Source organism: Euleptes europaea, chromosome 4 (assembly GCF_029931775.1).
Source record: "Euleptes europaea isolate rEulEur1 chromosome 4, rEulEur1.hap1, whole genome shotgun sequence".
NCBI classification, from domain to species: domain Eukaryota; kingdom Metazoa; phylum Chordata; class Lepidosauria; order Squamata; family Sphaerodactylidae; genus Euleptes; species Euleptes europaea.
Window position 1 is genome coordinate 113,319,843 of NC_079315.1, and position 17,589 is coordinate 113,337,431.

At 46.5% G+C, this 17,589-nt stretch overlaps 1 protein-coding gene across 2 annotated transcripts in view; it reads left to right on the plus strand.

The window, feature by feature from the left end:
- The window catches only part of DYM (dymeclin), a 227,244-nt gene that overhangs the window by 70,082 nt on the left and 139,573 nt on the right, over window positions 1–17,589 (plus strand). For both annotated transcript variants that reach the window (XM_056847950.1, XM_056847951.1), the window contains exon 8: window positions 16,121–16,303. In XM_056847950.1, coding sequence (XP_056703928.1) covers window positions 16,121–16,303 — 183 coding nt within the window. The remainder of the gene's footprint in view (window positions 1–16,120; window positions 16,304–17,589) is intronic.

Below are 17,589 nucleotides of genomic sequence, written 5' to 3' on the forward strand. Positions count from 1 at the left end.
ACACCCAGGAGCCGCACTCCCCAAATCCCCCGGAAACCCATGGAATTAGGCCACAGTAGAATTAGGCCAGCGTTTGGAGCAGTGGACTCTAATCTGGAGAACCAGGTTTGATTCTCCACTCCTCCACATGAGCGGCGGAGGGTAATCTGGTGAACTGGGTTTGATTCCACACTCCTACACATGAAGCCAGCTAGGTGACCGTGGGTTAGTCACACTCTCTCAGCCCCACCTACCTCACAGGGTGTCTGTTGTGGGGAGGGAAGGGAAGGTGATTGTAGGCCGGTTTGAGTCTCCCTTAAGTGGTAGAGAAAATCGGCATATAAAAAGCAACACTTCTTCCTCTTCTTCTTCCTCCTCCTCCTCTTCTTATTATTCATCATCATCAATCCACAAGATTTTCACAGACCAAATAACTCCAGCAAATGAGCCATGACACATGCTGGAGGACAGGGGTCCCCAACACGGTTCCACTGACACCTTTCCTGGCTTTTTAGAAAGTGGGCAGAGCTAGGCGGGGGCTTTTGCCCAGCAAGGCTTCTAATTGGCCATGGGAGATCTGATTGACTTTGCAATTTAAAAACAAACAAACATTGCTTTGGCAGAAGCTACCACCACAACACAAGAATCTATACTGTACGATTGAAGATAAGCTGCATAAGCTATTTTGTAGCTGGCTTCACCTCCTGCGGCAGCGATTTTGTGGCCACCCCCACTATGCTATGCCAGATTTCCAGTGATGCCCGCAGACTCACAAAGGTTTGGGGACCCCTGCAAAGGCAAAGGTATTTGTTCTAGATGCCTTGACCTGCAGTAGTTCAGATGCGATTTAGAGCAGATAGGTCAGAGTTGGTGTGCGACATAAGTAGGAAATTCAGCGATATCTGCTTGAGGGAAAGGATATGACGACGCTTCAGGGCTTCCTTGGTTGACTTTTTAATTTTATTATATTTATACTCCCCCCCCCCCCGAGACACTATTTTGTATACGTTTTTTTTAAAAATATATTTTTATATAATAGGATACAGAAAAAAATGGGGGCAAGAGGGGAAATTTGAATAAAAACAGTATATCTGTGTACAAGCTTCGATAGAATACTAAATACATACATCCATTTTCAACTTTAACTTTAAACTTGCACTATTAAAATCCTATATTGAATGTTAATTTATAGATCTACTAAATTTCATATTAAAGAGCGAGAAGATTGGGAGCGCTAACAGGTTGTTAATAATCCAATATTAGCTAATATCATTTAACTATACATACCCTTTTCATATCAATATTCTAAAAGAGTGAACTTCTAAAGCTAACTACTACTTTAAGGTTCTACCTCTATACCCACAAAAAAGCCAAAGAACTTGAAACACATCAGTGGGTTTTAGATCAAATCAAGCCTGAACTGACCCTAGAAGCTAAAATGACTAAACTGAGGCTGTTGTACTTTGGACATATTATGAGAAGACAAGAGTCACTGGAAAAGACAATCATGCTAAGAAAAGTTGAAGGCAGCAGGAAAAGAAGAAGACCCAACAAGAGATGGATTGACCCTATAAAGGAAGCCATGGCCCTCAATTTGCAAGATCTGAGCAAGGCTGTTAAGGATAGGACACTTTGGAGGACCTTGATTCATAGGGTCGCCATGAGTCGGAAACAACTTGACGGCACTTAACACACACACACACACACACACACACAGTGGTTGCCATTTTTTGTATATTTTTTATTTTGTATATTTTTGTTCCTTCTCTGTCCTCTTCTAACCAAATTCCCAACAAAGCTGTTCTCTGCTCTTTGTCTCTTTGCCCACACTGGGCTGTCCCCTTCTCAGGTTTCTGTTCTGTGACTTCAGAAGTACTTCGGGAAACCCCTTTATTTTGCTTCACGTTTATGATTCCAAGCTGTAGACAGCTATTGGTGTTGGAATTATGGTTGTTCCTGTGTAGCAGCCAAACTCTCTTTGGCTGCACGTGGTAGTTGATGATGGAATTTCTTTAGCTGCATTCAGTAGAAAACCTGTTGTTGTTGGGGTTTTTTAAATGAAAACGTAGCTAAATAATTACTGCTGAGAAATTCTGCTGAGAATTACTGCGGAGAAAGAGTTGCTATGTCCCAGGTTTTCTGTATTAATGCTTGAGAGAGCCTGCGTGGTATAGTGGTTAAGAGCAGTGGTTTAGAGCAGAGGACTGTGTTTGATTCCCCACACCTCCACATGAGCGGCGGAGGCTAATCTGGTAAACTGGATTTGTTTCCCCACTCCTACACATGAAGCCAGCTGGGTGACCTTGGGCTAGTCACGGCTCTCTTAGAGCTCTCTCAACCCCACCTGCCCCAAGGGGTGTCTGTGGTGGGGAGGGGAAGGGAAGGAGATTGTAAGCCGGTTTGATTCTTCGCTAAATGGTAGAGAAAGTCAGCATTTAAAAACCAACTCTTCTTCGTCTCATTCTTCTTGAAGTGAAGTTTTGTTTCCATAGCCCTGTTCCTCCCATCTGGTTGTGCTCTACTCCCTGTCTCGCCCACACCCATTTTTAGCATTACACTTTAACTTCTGATAGACACATAATCATGTGGCACGTTTCCAGCAATCCCCTTGATTTGCCAGAAACTTTTGCACAACTGAAAAAAGAAAAGAAAAAAACCCTAAAGAGCTGTGTTTATGGAATGTGTGATCTTTGGAAAGCTTCGCCGTTATGAGTACATCTTGAACTATAAATTGGAGGCTTTGAAACGTAGTTGAAATTTAAGTAGGCTTTCGAACAAGCCTTTGCCAACCATTGCAGATGGAAGCTTTCAAACTGAAATTGGCAATTAGGGCTCAAAATGTGAAAATAGCGCTGATATTTTTGCTGTCGCTTCATTCTCATTAGGAGGTGAACTATGGGAAGGAGCTCCTTCTGAATTGTAATTTACAGTTCTTCTCAGTAGCATGTGTACTGGGCTAGTGATAGACATAACTCCTCCCAAAGTGGGGGTGCCTATTCCCCCCCCTTTTAGGCTGTGCTTTACCACCTGTCTCCCTCTCTTTTCTCAATCTGATAGCCACTATTTTAAATCAGTTTGGTTTTCTTACGTCAGAAAAAAAAGCTTAGCTATCTGCTAGAATGTTGAACACATGAGCACATGAAGCTGTCTTATACTTGGTCCATCAAGGTCAGCCTTGTCTACTCAGACTGGCAGCAGCTCTCCAGGGTCTCAGGCAGAGGTCTTTCGTATCACCTACTTGCCTAGTCTTTTTAACTGGAGATGCTGAGGGTTGAACCTGGGACCTTCTGCATGCCGAGCAGATGCTCTACCACTGAGCTACGGCCTTTCCCCAAATGTTCAGTGTGGCTGCCCAGAAGTTAGCATAGTTATTTGTATCCCTAAGTGGTAAATGTGGTGTTGCAACTTACCTCCATAAACCTATCTGCCTTCAAGCTTTTCTACTATTGATCATGAGGTAGATCCATTGCTGCACCTGGAAATCCAGAGTTGGGGCATGGACTTGCAAGCCACAAGCAGAGCTATTGAAGCCTCCTGCAGATCTCGGATCTGGCAGCAGATAATCTCTGGTAGGCATCTTGTGTTCAGTATTGTGTTCAGTTTTGGGCACCGCAATTTAAGAAGGATGTAGACAAGCTGGAATGTGTCCAGAGGAGGGGTCTGAAGACCAAGTCCTATGAGGAAAGGTTGAAGGAGCTGGGTATGTTTAGCCTGAAGAAGAGAAGACTGAGAGGGGATATGAGAACCATCAAGTACTTGAAGGGCTGTCATATAGAGGAGGGTGCTGAGTTGTTTTCTGTTGCCCCAGAAGGTCAGACCAGAACCAGCGGGTTGAAATTAAATCAAAAGTGTTTCCATCTAGACATTAGAAAGAATTTTCTAACAGAGCGGTTCCTTAGAGGAACAGGCTTCCTCAGGAGGTGGTGAGCTCTCCTTCCCTGAAGGTTTTTAAGGAGAGATTAGATGGCCATCTGTCAGCAATGCTGATTCTACGATCTTAGGCAGATGTTGAGAGGGAACTGCTGTGAACTGCAGAGTAAGCACCACGGTTTTAGAGGCATCCTTTGGCATCTCTCCTCTTAGTTGTGCACCCCCAGACAGCATCGCGGTCTGCGCTGATTCGGAGGAGCAAGGCAGCCGCTTGTTTCAAGGAGAGGCTTTGTGGTGAGAACCAGCGTGGTGTAGTGGTTAAGAGCCGGGTTGGTTTCCCCACTCCTACACATGAAGCCAGCTGGGTGACCTTGGGCTAGTCGTAGCTCTCTCAGCCCCACCTACTTCACAGGGTGTCTGATGCAGGGAGGGGAAGGGAAGGAGATGGTAAGCTGGTTTGATTCTCCCTAAAGTGGTAGAGAAAGTTGGCATATAAAAACCAACTCTTCTTATTCTTCTTCCTCCTGTCCCGCACTTTGTATCCAGAAGACAGTGGGGCGATGGTATTCGTGTGTGACGGGTTGGGGGGACGACGCCAATATGGCCGGGGTGGGGTTGCTTCATGCTTGTGCACCATGAACACATTTGCATTGGGGTTTATTTATCATTGTATCTTTTGAGGAAGATCTTGAATATCTGTGACACAGAAATGGAGCTTCCTTTGCACAGCACAGACAGGCCCTTTGGCCGGACTTTATGAGTAAACATCCTGTGTCCCTTGGGTGGAATTTTCTTCCTCTTTGATAGACAAGGTTTACTTGAGTACAGTTTTCATGAAGAGGGGCACAAAGTAATCTTTGAAGATGTTGGTGTGTAAGGTTTATCTTTTTAAAGTTGCAGACATATTCAAAACCTTTGTTTTTTTAAGTACATATCTCCCCCCCCCCCTAAAATAAGCATGCTTGGGTATGATTTATATAAAACTTGGCACCACTGAGCATACCGATGACTGCAATTTTTTTTCTTCTTCTCAAGGATGTTGGTAAAATTTTCTCAGAAGAGACTTTATTTTATTTTTAATTATGAAGCAACCGGTTTTAAAGGAAAGCAACTGGGTCAAACGTAACCCCCTAATAACAAAGATACCATTAAATATTATAGGATATGGGCGTTTTAAATTTATGGAGTCTTGAAATTATGTGTTAAAAGTGACTGGACAAACAGCCCGTTTTCGGCTGATGCGATTACAGGGGCCAAAGCGACCGTCTGAGACCGGAGAGAGAGAACAGGGAGAGAGAAAACAGGGAGCAGAGTTGGCCGGCTTGCAAATATGTCCAGTCAGTCAGGAAGCAGCCATGCCAAGGCCGGGCGGCCGGAGCCTTGGTCTAGCCTCGCTGGTGCCAGCAGCGTACAGGGGTCGGTCACAAGACCTCACTATCTTAACTCACCCTGTCAGCTCTCCACCCTGCCTCTGGATGCAGCCTGTTAGACGGAGGATGTCAGAGCAGAGCAGCTTGGCAGCGATACTGGTTTGCCCCGCTGTTTTGCACGAAGCTCAGTAAAGCTGACAATTGTACAAATGAAGAAGAAGAAGAAGAGTTGGTTTTTATATGCCGACGTTCTGTACCACTTCAGGGAGACTCAAACGCGCTTACAATCACCTTCTCTTCCCCTCCCCACAACAGACACCCTGTGAGGTACGTGGGGCTGAGAGAGCTCTAAGAGAACGGTGACTAGCCCAAGGTCACCCAGCTAGCATCGTGTGTAGGAGTGGGGAAACCAACCCCTCTTCTCCAGATTAGAGTCCACCGCTCTAACCCAGTGCTCTTAACCACTACACCATGCTGGCTCTGTGTACACTTTGGGGATAAATGCAGGAAGCTCTTTTGGGGGGAGCTACAAAAATATGTAAAAATCTTCCTCATGAAAGGCAAACTGCTCACTGAAGAAACCTGGTGCTCTTTCTATTTAAAGAAGGTAAAGGTCATCCCCTGTGCAGGCACCATGGGGTGATGTTACATCCCGATGTTTACTAGGCAGACTATGTTTACGGGGTGGTTTCCCATTGCCTTCCCTAGTCGTCTACACTTTACCCCCAGCAAGCTGGGTACTCATTTTACCAACCTCGGAAGGATGGAAGGCTGAGTCAATCTCGAGCCGGCTACCTGAAACCGACTTCCGTCGGGATCGAACTCAGGCCGTGAACAGAGCTTTTGACTTCAGTGCTGCAGTTTATCACTCTGCGCCATGGGGGTAAAGTTATTTAAAAAAAAAAAAAAGACCCCCACTCATCTGAGTTGAGTGCTTTTGCACTCTCCCGTTACAATCAGCGGGACTTCAAAATGCTTCCCTTGGGGAGAAATCATGCCTTCTGCTCCTAGATTTTGTGTTTGGACTGAACAAGTTAATAATCCCAAACAGAAATCACGGATGCCAGACTATTCTTTACGTACAGTGTTAGAAAATACTTCGCTTTTGGATGATAGTTACGGTTCCCGTTTTACAAATGAGGAACTGAGGCACAAAGAGAAAGAGGGACCTACCACCAAAACTACCCACTGTGCTAGGCTGAGATGATCAAGCCACAGCCGAGCTTGGGTTTAAAACTGGGATTCCTCATCGCAGTATACATAGTACACTAGTACCCTTTCCAGTTACCTGATGAGTATGTGGCCAGACAGTTAAAAAAAAAGATGTAGACACATTTTCCACAGAATCAATCTGAATATAGGATTAAAGGCGTTATGAACTCAAGGCCCTTTCAGTTCATGAGAAATAATTGTCTAAAGGAGAGGTGGATATCTTATCTTGACTATATCCTGTGAAATAGGTATAGTAATCCCAGAGTTGCTTATCCTATGCAAACTGCCTCTTAAGCACAAGCATCAATCCAATGCTTTCTTCAACAATGTGGCCCTTTCTTACATGCCCTGGATAATGCCGCTTGCCACTTTGGGGTCAGGAGGCAATTTTCCTCCATGACGGATTGGCCAGGGACCCTGGAGGTTTTTTCCGGCCATCTTCTGGGCATGGAGCAGGGGTCACTAGGGATGTGGGATGTGGGAGGTAGTTGTGAATTTCCTGCATTGTGTAGGGGGTTGGACTAGATGACCCTGGAGGTCCCTTTCAACTCTATGTTTCTGTGATTCTGTTATTCTAATGAAGGTCACAATGGCAGTGTAATATAGCGGTGCCTTTAAAAAAAAAAAAAGAGCCAACCAGCATTGACAGTGCAGTTTGGATGTAAAAGAAAAGAGGGATTTGTAAATTCTGATTAGTGCTAGACAGAGATGAGGTTTATATGTAAAGGAAGCTGTTTTGTTCCTGCTATAACCTGAGGCCTTATGTTAAGGTACGTTTCCAACCTAATCTGGGCTGCAGTCTTGTGCACAGAGTTGCCAAGTCCGGATTGGGAATATTCTGGCAATTTTAGGGTGGAGCCTGGGGGCAGCATGATTTGGTGAGGGAAGGCACCTCAGCAGGGTATAATACCATAGCGCCTATTTCCAAAGCAGACTCTTTTTTTCAGGGGAACTGATCTCTAGCCTCGGGATCAGTTGAAATTCCAGGAGATCTCCAGTGCCCACCTGGAGGTCCTCAACCCTACCTAAGGATGCTTTCCTGGTAGTAAGCCTGCTGCGACTGCCAAGTATAAAATGGGCATGGGTTTTTGGACTGAAAGGCTACAGGGATTTCCCCATGAAAACAATAATACTGAAACGGTCTTTAATGGAAGAAGTTTCCAGAGAAAGCTGAGCCCACTATTAGCAAGTTCTTCCCTTCCTGACAGCCAGCGTGGTGTAGTAGTTAAGAGTGGTGGTTTGGAGCGGTGGAGTCTGATCTGGAGAACCGGGTTTGATTCCCCACTCCTCCACATGAGTGGCGGAGGCTAATCTGGTGAACTGGATATGTTTCTCCACTCCTACACATGAAGCCAGCTGGGTGACCCTGGGCTAGTCACAGCTCTCAGCCCCACCTACCTCAGAGGGTGTCTGTTGTGGGGTGGGGGAGGGAAGGTGATTGTAAGCCGGTTTGATTCTCCCTTAAGTGATAGAGAAAGTCAGCATATAAAAACCAACTCTTCTTCCTTTCCACCAGAAGGTCACTGGGTTTGCAAGCCACCCGTTGCCTCAGTTTTAGGATTAACTTGGTAAAACCAAAACAAAGCTTTACTGATACTTTCAGCGGCCGTTTGAGTCTTGTGCAAATACATTTAAAATTCTCTCTGCCTTGCCTGAAAACTTGTCATGTGCTAATATCTCAGAGCTAAGCCAATCTCCCAAGTATTCAGAAAACTAAACTTTTATTTTTCCAGACTTCACGTCGCCTAGGAAGGATCCTTTCATAATTACTGTTCAGATGGCCTTTCTTCTGCATGGCAAACCAGCACTGGTTAATTATCTTAGTCAAACGCCATTCAGTGATTTAGCTTGTACTCGTCATGGTACACATAGCCTGTAAAATGCTGCGGAAAAATTAGTAACTCTCTTAAATACAGCGTGGCACTGCTGTCGTTCTTCGAAGATGTATTATTGAATTCTTTTAAAAAATTATTTAAAGAGTTTATTCTTATTACAACCTCTAAAGGAACAATCAGCAAATTTGACATCTATGTGTAGAACTTATTACACACATTTTTAGTACTTCGTTTCTATACTAGGTTATCTGATTCTTAAATGTGTATCTGTGCTGGAGCCATGGTGTTTTCTTATGCCTGGACGTTTTAAGAAAAAATAATTCGCATTCCATCAAGCCTTGTAATTGCAGGATCTGGAACATGACATAAAGCACAAGCTGGTTTCTTCTTGACGTATCCAGGGCTCCTGTCAGTTGCCATGCCTACAAAGCCGGCGAGTCTGAGCGCTAGAGGCCTTTGAACGCAATAGCAAAATTAGCTGTACGTGTGCCTGTGAAGTTAGTTTTCAGAGCCGGATGGCTTTGGCTGAAATATTCGTCCTCTGAAAGATCAACGAACCGAAACAGGAGGATTTCCTGCCTGTTGCCCCACCTCCCAATCCTGTTCCATTGGCTGGCTCTGTTTATCTCCCCACTTTCCTGTTCTGCTTGCAAATTAAGCAAAATTTGTGTGGATACAAATTCTGGAAATTGAATATGCCGTCACTCGTTAATTGCAGTTAGGGTTGCCAACCTCCAGGTACTTAGCACGGGTGAATGGTACACAAATGCACAGAGCCAAGTTATAACAAACAAGTATATAATAAGTGATAAAGCCAAAGGACAAACAATGTGTAGCAAGTAAACCTAACCAATGTGTGACTAATATTTACATTAAAGCACAAGAAGTCACAATGTAATTTCACAGACAAAAAAGTCCTCTTCTTAATGTTTATCACGTATTATATACTTGTTTGTTATAACTTGGCTCTGTGCATTTGTGTACCATTCACCCGTGCTAATTTCCAAACCTTGAAGGTAAAGGCACGGAGGTGCCCTTGTTTTTGTTTTGCTTAACCTCCAGGTACTAGCTGGAGATCTCCCGCTATTACAACTGATCTCCAGCCGATAGAGATCAGTTCACCGCTTCGCCAATTGGACTCTATGGCATTGAAGCCCCTCCCTTCCCCAAACCCTGGCCTCCTCAGGCTCCACCCCAAAAAACCTCCCGCTGGTGGCGAAGAAGGACCTGGCAACCCTAATTGGAGTCCAACTAGTTGGGCGTCCCGTCCGCAACAGTTGCCAGCCAGCTGCCTCCATGTTTAAAATGTATTTATTTACTCCAGTTATACCCCGCCTTTCTCCCCAAGGGGGACCCGAGGTGACTTATATAAGTTTCCTCTCCTCCATTTTATCCTCACACCCTCACTGTGAAGTCGGTTAGGCTGAGAATGTATGACTGACCCAAGGTAACCCAGCAAGCTTCCTTGGCAGGGTGGGGATTTGAACCTGGTTCTCCCAGATCCTAGTCCAACACCCTAACCTGTAGACCACACTGGCTATCATTTGCAAATGTAGAGGAGTTTGGTGGAAGTTTTAGAGAATGCTCATATATGCGCCACTCTGAGCCCAGCTTTCGCTGGGATTGAGCGGGATACAAATTTAAAAACAAAAATAAGTAAACTAAACTTAAAATTGGATAGGTCTACTGTATGGGGGTAGTATTTGTGCATGGTGTAGTGGTTAAGAGCGGTGGTTGGAGCGGTGGAGTCTGATCTGGAGAACCAGGTTTGATTCCCCACTCCTCCACATGAGCGGCGGAGGCTAATCTGGTGAACTGGATTTGTTGCCCCACTCCTCCACATGAAGCCTGCTGGGTGACCTTGGGCGAGTCACAGCTCTCTCAGAACTCTCTCAGCCCCACCTACTTCACAGGGTGTCTGTTGTGGGGAGGGGAAGGGAAGGTGATTGTAAGCCGGTTTGATTCTCCCTTAAGTGGCAGAGAAAGTCGGCATATAAAAACCTCCTCCTCCTCTTCTTCTTCTGCTTCTTCTGCGCATTCGTGAGATCTAAGGATGAAAGCCCTTAGGAAGTCAGGAAGGCGCCGCGCCGGCGTCCAGCCAACTAATGCCGGCATTAGTGGCCCCAACGCCGGTGGGAAGGCCCAAATGTCGGTCGCACAGCACCGCCCTGGGACCCCGATGGGGCGTTCCAGCTGCGTCCGAATGCCGTCAAAGGCCGCGCCGGCATCCCAGGATGCATTCCCAGGGCATAGCAGTGTCCTGGGAGGCATTCTCGGGGCGTAATGGTGCCGGCCTGGTGGCAGGGCCGCCTTTAGGGGCCTCCAAAGCCCTTTTGGGACAGGGCTGAAACCTCCTTTGGAGGCAGCGCAGCCTTTTAAATCGATTAAGCTATCTGAGAATTGTATGTATATTATATAGTTTTAGATTCTGCTTTATTTTCTTTTTAAAAATTTTTATCCTGCAACTGATATGTATGTTTTAATGGCATTAGCTGTATTAATAAATCTGAATCTAGTTCTGGGAAGGGGCTGTGGCCCAGTGGTAAAACATCTACCTTGCACGCCGTAGGTCCCTGGTTCAATCCCCAGCATCTCCAGTTAAAAGGATCAGGTAGCAGGCGAAGTTAAAGACTTCTGTCTGAGACTTTGGGAGAGCCGCTGCCAGTCTGAGTAGGCAATACTGAACTCGATGGAGCAAGGGTTTGACCCAGTATAAGGCAGCTTTGTGCATATGTGTAATTACAGCAGTCTTTACAGCGGTGTTTTTCTAGTATATATATTTCTTCATACCAAGAGCTAATAAATGTTCCTTGTGACAAGTCTGCTGGCCAACTATAGATGCACAATGTCAGGTTATAAAAATTAATGGACTCTTCCTGCTCTGCATGCTGGGAGCAAAAAAAACAGCAAAGGGCAGTGAACAAGCACAACAAACCCAGGAGGGTTACGTCAGAATTTCTTCTGAAGACGGAGCAGAAAGGCTGGCTCAGAAGGGTAACTAAAGAGAAATTGTCTGACTTGTGGAAGTTTATGTTGGACTCATCCTCATACATTCAGAACGCTTTATCCTTCTGAACCATGTCTGTACGGCTTCTTGCTTTAAACAGCTTCACAGAGATACAGCCCTAGAGTGTTAATCTTGGAATATGAATGGGAAATTATTTTATTTTTGAAAGGCTGACTGATTTTTTTTTTTACCTTAAAAAAAGTCAAATAGCAATGGATTTCATTTTGATTTCCTCTGTTACAGGGATCTGGTAGATTTCTTCACTTCTTTACTCCAGCTGTGTTGGAGGGTTCCCCCGCCCTCTTCTTCAGTAATTTAGAATGAAACATTTATTCTCAAAATAATCCTGCAGCGTACCGCTCATGTTTAGGTGCTAGACTGGTGAATTACCTCATTTTCACACAGAGAAGTATTTGTCTGAGATCACGCCTATGTGAAAATTGTCACAGTTACCACATCAGGTTCTTTCTAGCAGGTTTAATCTTGCAGAGTTAGCAAGAACTTGCCTTCAGATTCACACAGGGTCTCCCAGTATGGTTGTTCATTTCTCCCTCAATGACAGGAGCCAGGGAAAAGGGATACGTCCCTCTCCTGGCCTCACTCAGTACGTAATCCCAGGTGGGGAAATATTGCTTGAATAAAATAAAAGAGATTGCAGTCAGTTTGTTCCGCTCTTTTTGTAGAATGATACGTTCATATGAAGACGCCGCGTGTGTTTTAAACATTTATTACATCTGACAAGGGGACTTCTTTGTCCCAAGAGCAAGATTTGAGTCCAGTAGCTCATTGAAGACCAACAAGATATCCAGTGTGAAGACCAACAAGATATCCAGCATGGTGTAGTGGTTAAGAGTGGTGGTTTGGAGTGATGGGCTCTGATCTGGAGAACCGGGTTTGATTCCCCACTCCTCCACATGAGCGGTGGAGGCTGATCTGGTGAACCGGGTTGGTTTCCCCACTCCTACACACAAAGCCAGCTGGGTGACCTTGGGCTAGTCACAGTTCTATTAGAGGTCTCTCAGTCCCACCTACCTCACAGGGTGTCTGTTGTGCGGAAGGGAAGGTGATTGTAAGCCGGTTTGAGTCTCCCTTAAGTGGTAGAGAAAGTTGACATATAAAAACCAGCTCTTCTTCTTCCTCCTCTTTCTCTTCTTCGTATAAGCTTTTGAGAGTCAAAGCTCCCTTCATCAGTTATATCCTGGATATCTTGTTGTTCTTTGAGATGTCACTGGACTCCAGTCTGCAGACCAACATGGCTACCCAAACGAAACTATGTTTGTGTCAACAGGCTATACTTTTTCAAATAAATAAATAATACTGCCATATCTGTAGGCCAGCTTCTTTATTACATAGATGGCTGGGAGGCAAGGGGCCATGAAAACTGTTGGTTTGTGGAAACCAAGTTAGATGTACTCTCCATGTCAATCTGTTCTGCAATAAATTACGCTAGAGCACCTCGTAAGGCTGATGTTCTTATTGAGTGGCATCTTCGCTAATCCATCCCATACTTGAGTTCATGGCCAAATTTATCAAAGGAAAAGATTTTCGCAATAGGGTCATGGTGCTGGTTAATTGAGAGCTGGCATGGCATAGTGGTTAAGAGCCGCGGACTCTAATCCGGAGAAGCGGGTTCAATTTTCCCACTCTTCCACATAAAGTCTGCTGGGTGATTTTGGGTCAGTCACAGTTCTCTCAGACCTCTCTCAGCCCACATGGAGGCAGGCAATGGCAAACCACCTCCCCACGTCTCTGGCCTTGAAAACTCTACGAGGTCGCCATAAATCAGCTGTTACTTGATGGCACGGCTCTTTCCACCACCACACCAGTTAATTGCATTGATAGAGCATGTTCTTGGACAAATGTTTTTCTCCGTCTGCTTTCCTCCACGATCATTCCCGGTACACAGGAGATACAGCATGGACTTCCATTTTGACGAATTACCAGGGTGCAGCAAAGTGGAATTCCCTGTTTCAAGTATCAATTCGGCAACAAACTCGCTGGGTGGCCTTACTCGAGCTACTGTTCCCTTTTCTCCCACGTCTGCCTTGTGGGAATAATGCTAATGACTTACCTCACAGGATTGTTGTGTGGATTATTGAGTGAACTTATGTACCGTATATACTCGGGTATAAGCCGACCCGAGTATAAGCCGACCCCCCAAATTTGAGGCCAGAAAAGGGAATTTCTTATTGACCCGCGTATAAGCCGAGGGTCAATAAGAAATTCCCTTTACCGGCAATGCTGCGCTCTAAAATGGCGGCCGCCATTTTAGAGCGCAGGGCCCCTGCCCCAGGTCGCCCTCCCGCCGGCCTCCGGGCCCTCCCAACCCACCCCGACCCCAGTGCCATCCAAGGGGGGGAGGGGGAAGAGCTCCTGAACCCCCTACTTACCTGAAGAGGCGGCGAATCGGCGGCGGCGGTGCGGCCTTCCTGGGCTGGCAGGAGGCCCCTGCCAGCCGGAGGAAGGCGCCCAGGCGCAAGGTCGGCCGCTGCGCGGCCGGCGGGGGCCTCCTGCCTGCGCAGGCAGGCCCCTCCCGGCCAGAGGGAGGCGGCCAGGCGCGCGGCCAGCGGCGCCGCGGCCGGTGGGGGCCTTCGCAAGGCCCCTCCCGGCCAGAGGGAGGCGGCCAGGCGCGCGGCCGGCGGCGCCGCGGACGGCGGGGGCCTTCACAAGGCCCCTCCCGGCCAGAGGGAGGCGGCCAGGCGCGCGGCCGGCGGCGCCGCGGCCGGCGGGGGCCTCCTGCCTGCGCAGGCAGGCCCCTCCCGGCCAGAGGGAGGCGGCCAGGCGCACGGCCAGCGGCGACGTGGCCGGCGGGGGCCTCCTGCCTGCGCAGGCAGGCCCCTCCTGGCCAGAGGAAGGCGCCTGGGCCCGGCGGCGGCGGTGATGGAGGTAAGTTCCCCCCTCCCTCCTCCCTCCTCCCCCCTCTACCGTATTGACCCGCGTATAAGCCGAGTTCGGCTTTTTCAGCCCTTTTTTTTGGCTGAAAAACTCGGCTTATACGTGAGTATATACGGTAAGTGGCTCGGGGCGCTTAGGGAATAAGTATTATTGCTTCCTTTGTTGCTTTTGAGCTTCCTGAGGAAAACATAATGCTCTCCAAATGTTTTTTATTCCCCCACCCCCGCTTGTCAAAGCTGTATTGGCTTTCATGAAGGGTTTCTTGCGTTAGAAGAGAAATGAAATTAATAGGCTGCCCAATGTGTTGAATACTTTAACAGAATCCTATTGTTACATTAAGGCATTAAAGATCTCGCTTTATGTGTCCGAAGGTGAAACTATGAGGCTGTGGTTGGCTTCTTCTCCAGCTTGCGGTACTGCCCACGTATCTGGGTCCTTTGGACTTATTCTCCACTGTTTGTGTGGTTGTGGGATGTGAAGGAGAGTAAAGGCTAAGGGTAACCTTTCCTTCCCTCCACAGGGGTCCCCTGCCAGGTCAGTACAACAACTTATAAATGTGTGCAAAGAAAACTTGGCGCCTGGTTGAGCTTGTTTTGACGGATGCATGGCATTATTGTAGGGCAAGGGGGTATATTTTATGGAATCCCAGAGGTGCCTTAATAGGTTTGGTTAGACCACCTAGTCTATGGCATTGTTATTGCATCTATGATTGCTTAAGAGAGATTTCTCCACATTTGTTTTATAAGCAAACTTAGCTTTTATACAGCACTGTGAAGTTTGATGCTTTCTGTTGCACACATTGTTAGTCCTATGAGTAATGGAGCATATTTTAAGGATAATTTATTAGTTGCTCTTTCATTTGGGCCTTTCTTTTTTTCCACGGAGCTCAGAATGGCATTTGGGAGGCTCACTGAATCTTATAAGCTGGTGATGGTGGTGAGAGCCAGCATGGTATAGTGGTTTAGAGTGGTGGTTTGGAGCGGTGGACTCTGATCTGGAGAACGGGGTTTGATTCCCCACTCCTCCACATGAGCAGTGGAGGGTAATCTGGTGAGCTGGATTTTATGACCAAGGGTCTGATTCAGTATAAGGCAGCTTCATGTGTTCATGTGGTTTATCAACAACTATAACTGTGATGGAATGGAACATCTGCGCCTTGAGGCAATGTACATTAGCAAATTTGATCTGACCCAGATGGAGGGGGTTGCCGTTATCTTCCTACCCTGGTTATACAGTTCCTAAGGTGTTTTGCAGTGTTGGAAGCACAATAGAAGAATTGGTTTTTATATGCTGACTTTCTCTACCTTTTAATGAGAATCAAACCAGCTTAAAATCTTCTTCCCTTCCTCTCCCCACAACAGACACCTTGTGAGGTAGGAGGGACTGAGAGTGTTCAGAGAGAACTGTGACTAGCCCAAGTACCCAGCAGGCTTCATGTGGAGGAGTGGGGAAACCAGCCCAGTACCCCAGATTAGAGTCCGCTGCTCTTGTGGAGGAGTGGGGAATCAAACCCTGTTTTTCATATTAGAGTCCCTTGCTCTTAACCACTATACCACACTGACTCTCTGGAATAGGTGGACTCTGGTCTGATCCAGTGAGATTATGCTTTTACCAATAGTTAGAAACATTTTTCATTCGCTTCCTGTAACAGCCGCCTTGCTGGATCAGACCAAGGACCACTGATGACTACTCAAGAAACGGAAGCTTGAAATTTGGTTGGCTGGGGTTGACCAAAGAATCACTGTAGAAGTAGCTACATTTTTGTCCTCTTCTATGAAAGTACAGGCTGAGATAGTGTCCTGAATGGAATTTTCTTTGATAACTTCTAATCCCTTTCCTTGTCCGATGTACTGGGATGAATGATATATGTAGATATATGATTTGTGAGCTGTAATAAAGATTGACTTGACTACTCAAGAAACTCAAGAAAAATATATATTTTTCCCATCTAGCCGGCCTGTGGACGGTGTTCACTTTAGGAGCAGCGGGAACCAAGCGGACTCCTCAGCAGGAAGAGTCTTCTCCTCTAGCTAATCAGAGTCTTCTACTGCTGCTCATATTAGCAAATCTAACCGATGCTCCCGACGCACCAAACCCTTACAGACAAGCTATTATGTCCTTTAAGAACACACAAGGTATGTACCTTTTGAAAAACAGCCATCCTCCTAGCCTGAGTCGAAGTAAATAAATGCGTATATTGCTCAGGACCGAATGTCATATCTCTGTGTTCAAATTCTGGCTGGGCTGTGGGCTTGTTGGGTGGACGTGGACAAACTGCACCTTCCCTTTCTCAGCTTGGGGGCATCAACAGGCATAACATCCAAATCGCAAGATGTCATAGTTTCGCTGTACACTGCATTGGTCAGGCCACACCTGGAGTACTGTGTGCAGTTCTGGAGGCCTCACTTCGAAAAAGATGCGGGCAGAATGGAGCAGGTGCAGAGGAGAGCGACGAGGATGATCAGGGGCCTGGAGACCAAGCCCTATGAGGAAAGGCTGAGGGAGTTGGGAATGTTCAGCCTGGAGAAGAGGAGCTTGAGGGGGGACATGATTGCTCTCTTTAAGTATTTGAAGGGCTGTCACTTAGAGGAGGGCAGGGAGCTGTTCGATTCTGTGGGTATGGGGGCTGCTGAGCTGAGCATCCCTCCCTCCCATTAAATCCCCTTCACACACGTTCTTCTCTTCACCTGCTTTTTTATAACCTCTTCAAACATGTGTTCACAGACATGCTTGCCAAGGCAGTATGTAGTTTCACCTTGAGTCAGAGCCAGACAAGACATTACATGTGACGAGCCAGGAACGGGTTCCCAACCCGACTCGTGTAACGTGTTGTATGGCTCCCAGACCACTGCTTCCTGAGGCCCAAACCCGTCTGTTTAAACTGGCAGCAGTTCTCCAAAGCACTGGGCATTTCCAGCCTCACTGTCTGTCCTGAGATCTTCAGAATGAATCTGTACAGCCCTTCTATATGCAAAACATGTATTCATGGCTATTAGTTAAAATTGATACTAGTCATGCTGCATACCTATTCTCTCTAGTATCAGAGGAGCATGCCTATTATATGAGGAGCTGTGGAACACAGGCAGGATGGTGCTGCTGCAGTCGTGTTGCTTGTGGGCTTCCTGGAGGCACCTGGTTGGCCACTGTGTGAACAGACTGCTGGACTTGATGGGCCTTGGTCTGATCCAGCAGGGCCTTTCTTATGTTATTTCTCAGCCATGGCCCACTTAAACATTTGCTGTATATTATTGGAGGGGAGGGGATAATGTCAGCTTTGGATCAGTAAGCCAAATATTTTATCTTGTAAACAAGTAAGGAACAGATAAAATGAGCCATTTAAAGAATCTGAGCTAAACCTTGAAAGTAAACTTTGTTGGGACTGGTGGGAAGGGAAGCTTCGGTTAGATGAAATTTGTAAAGG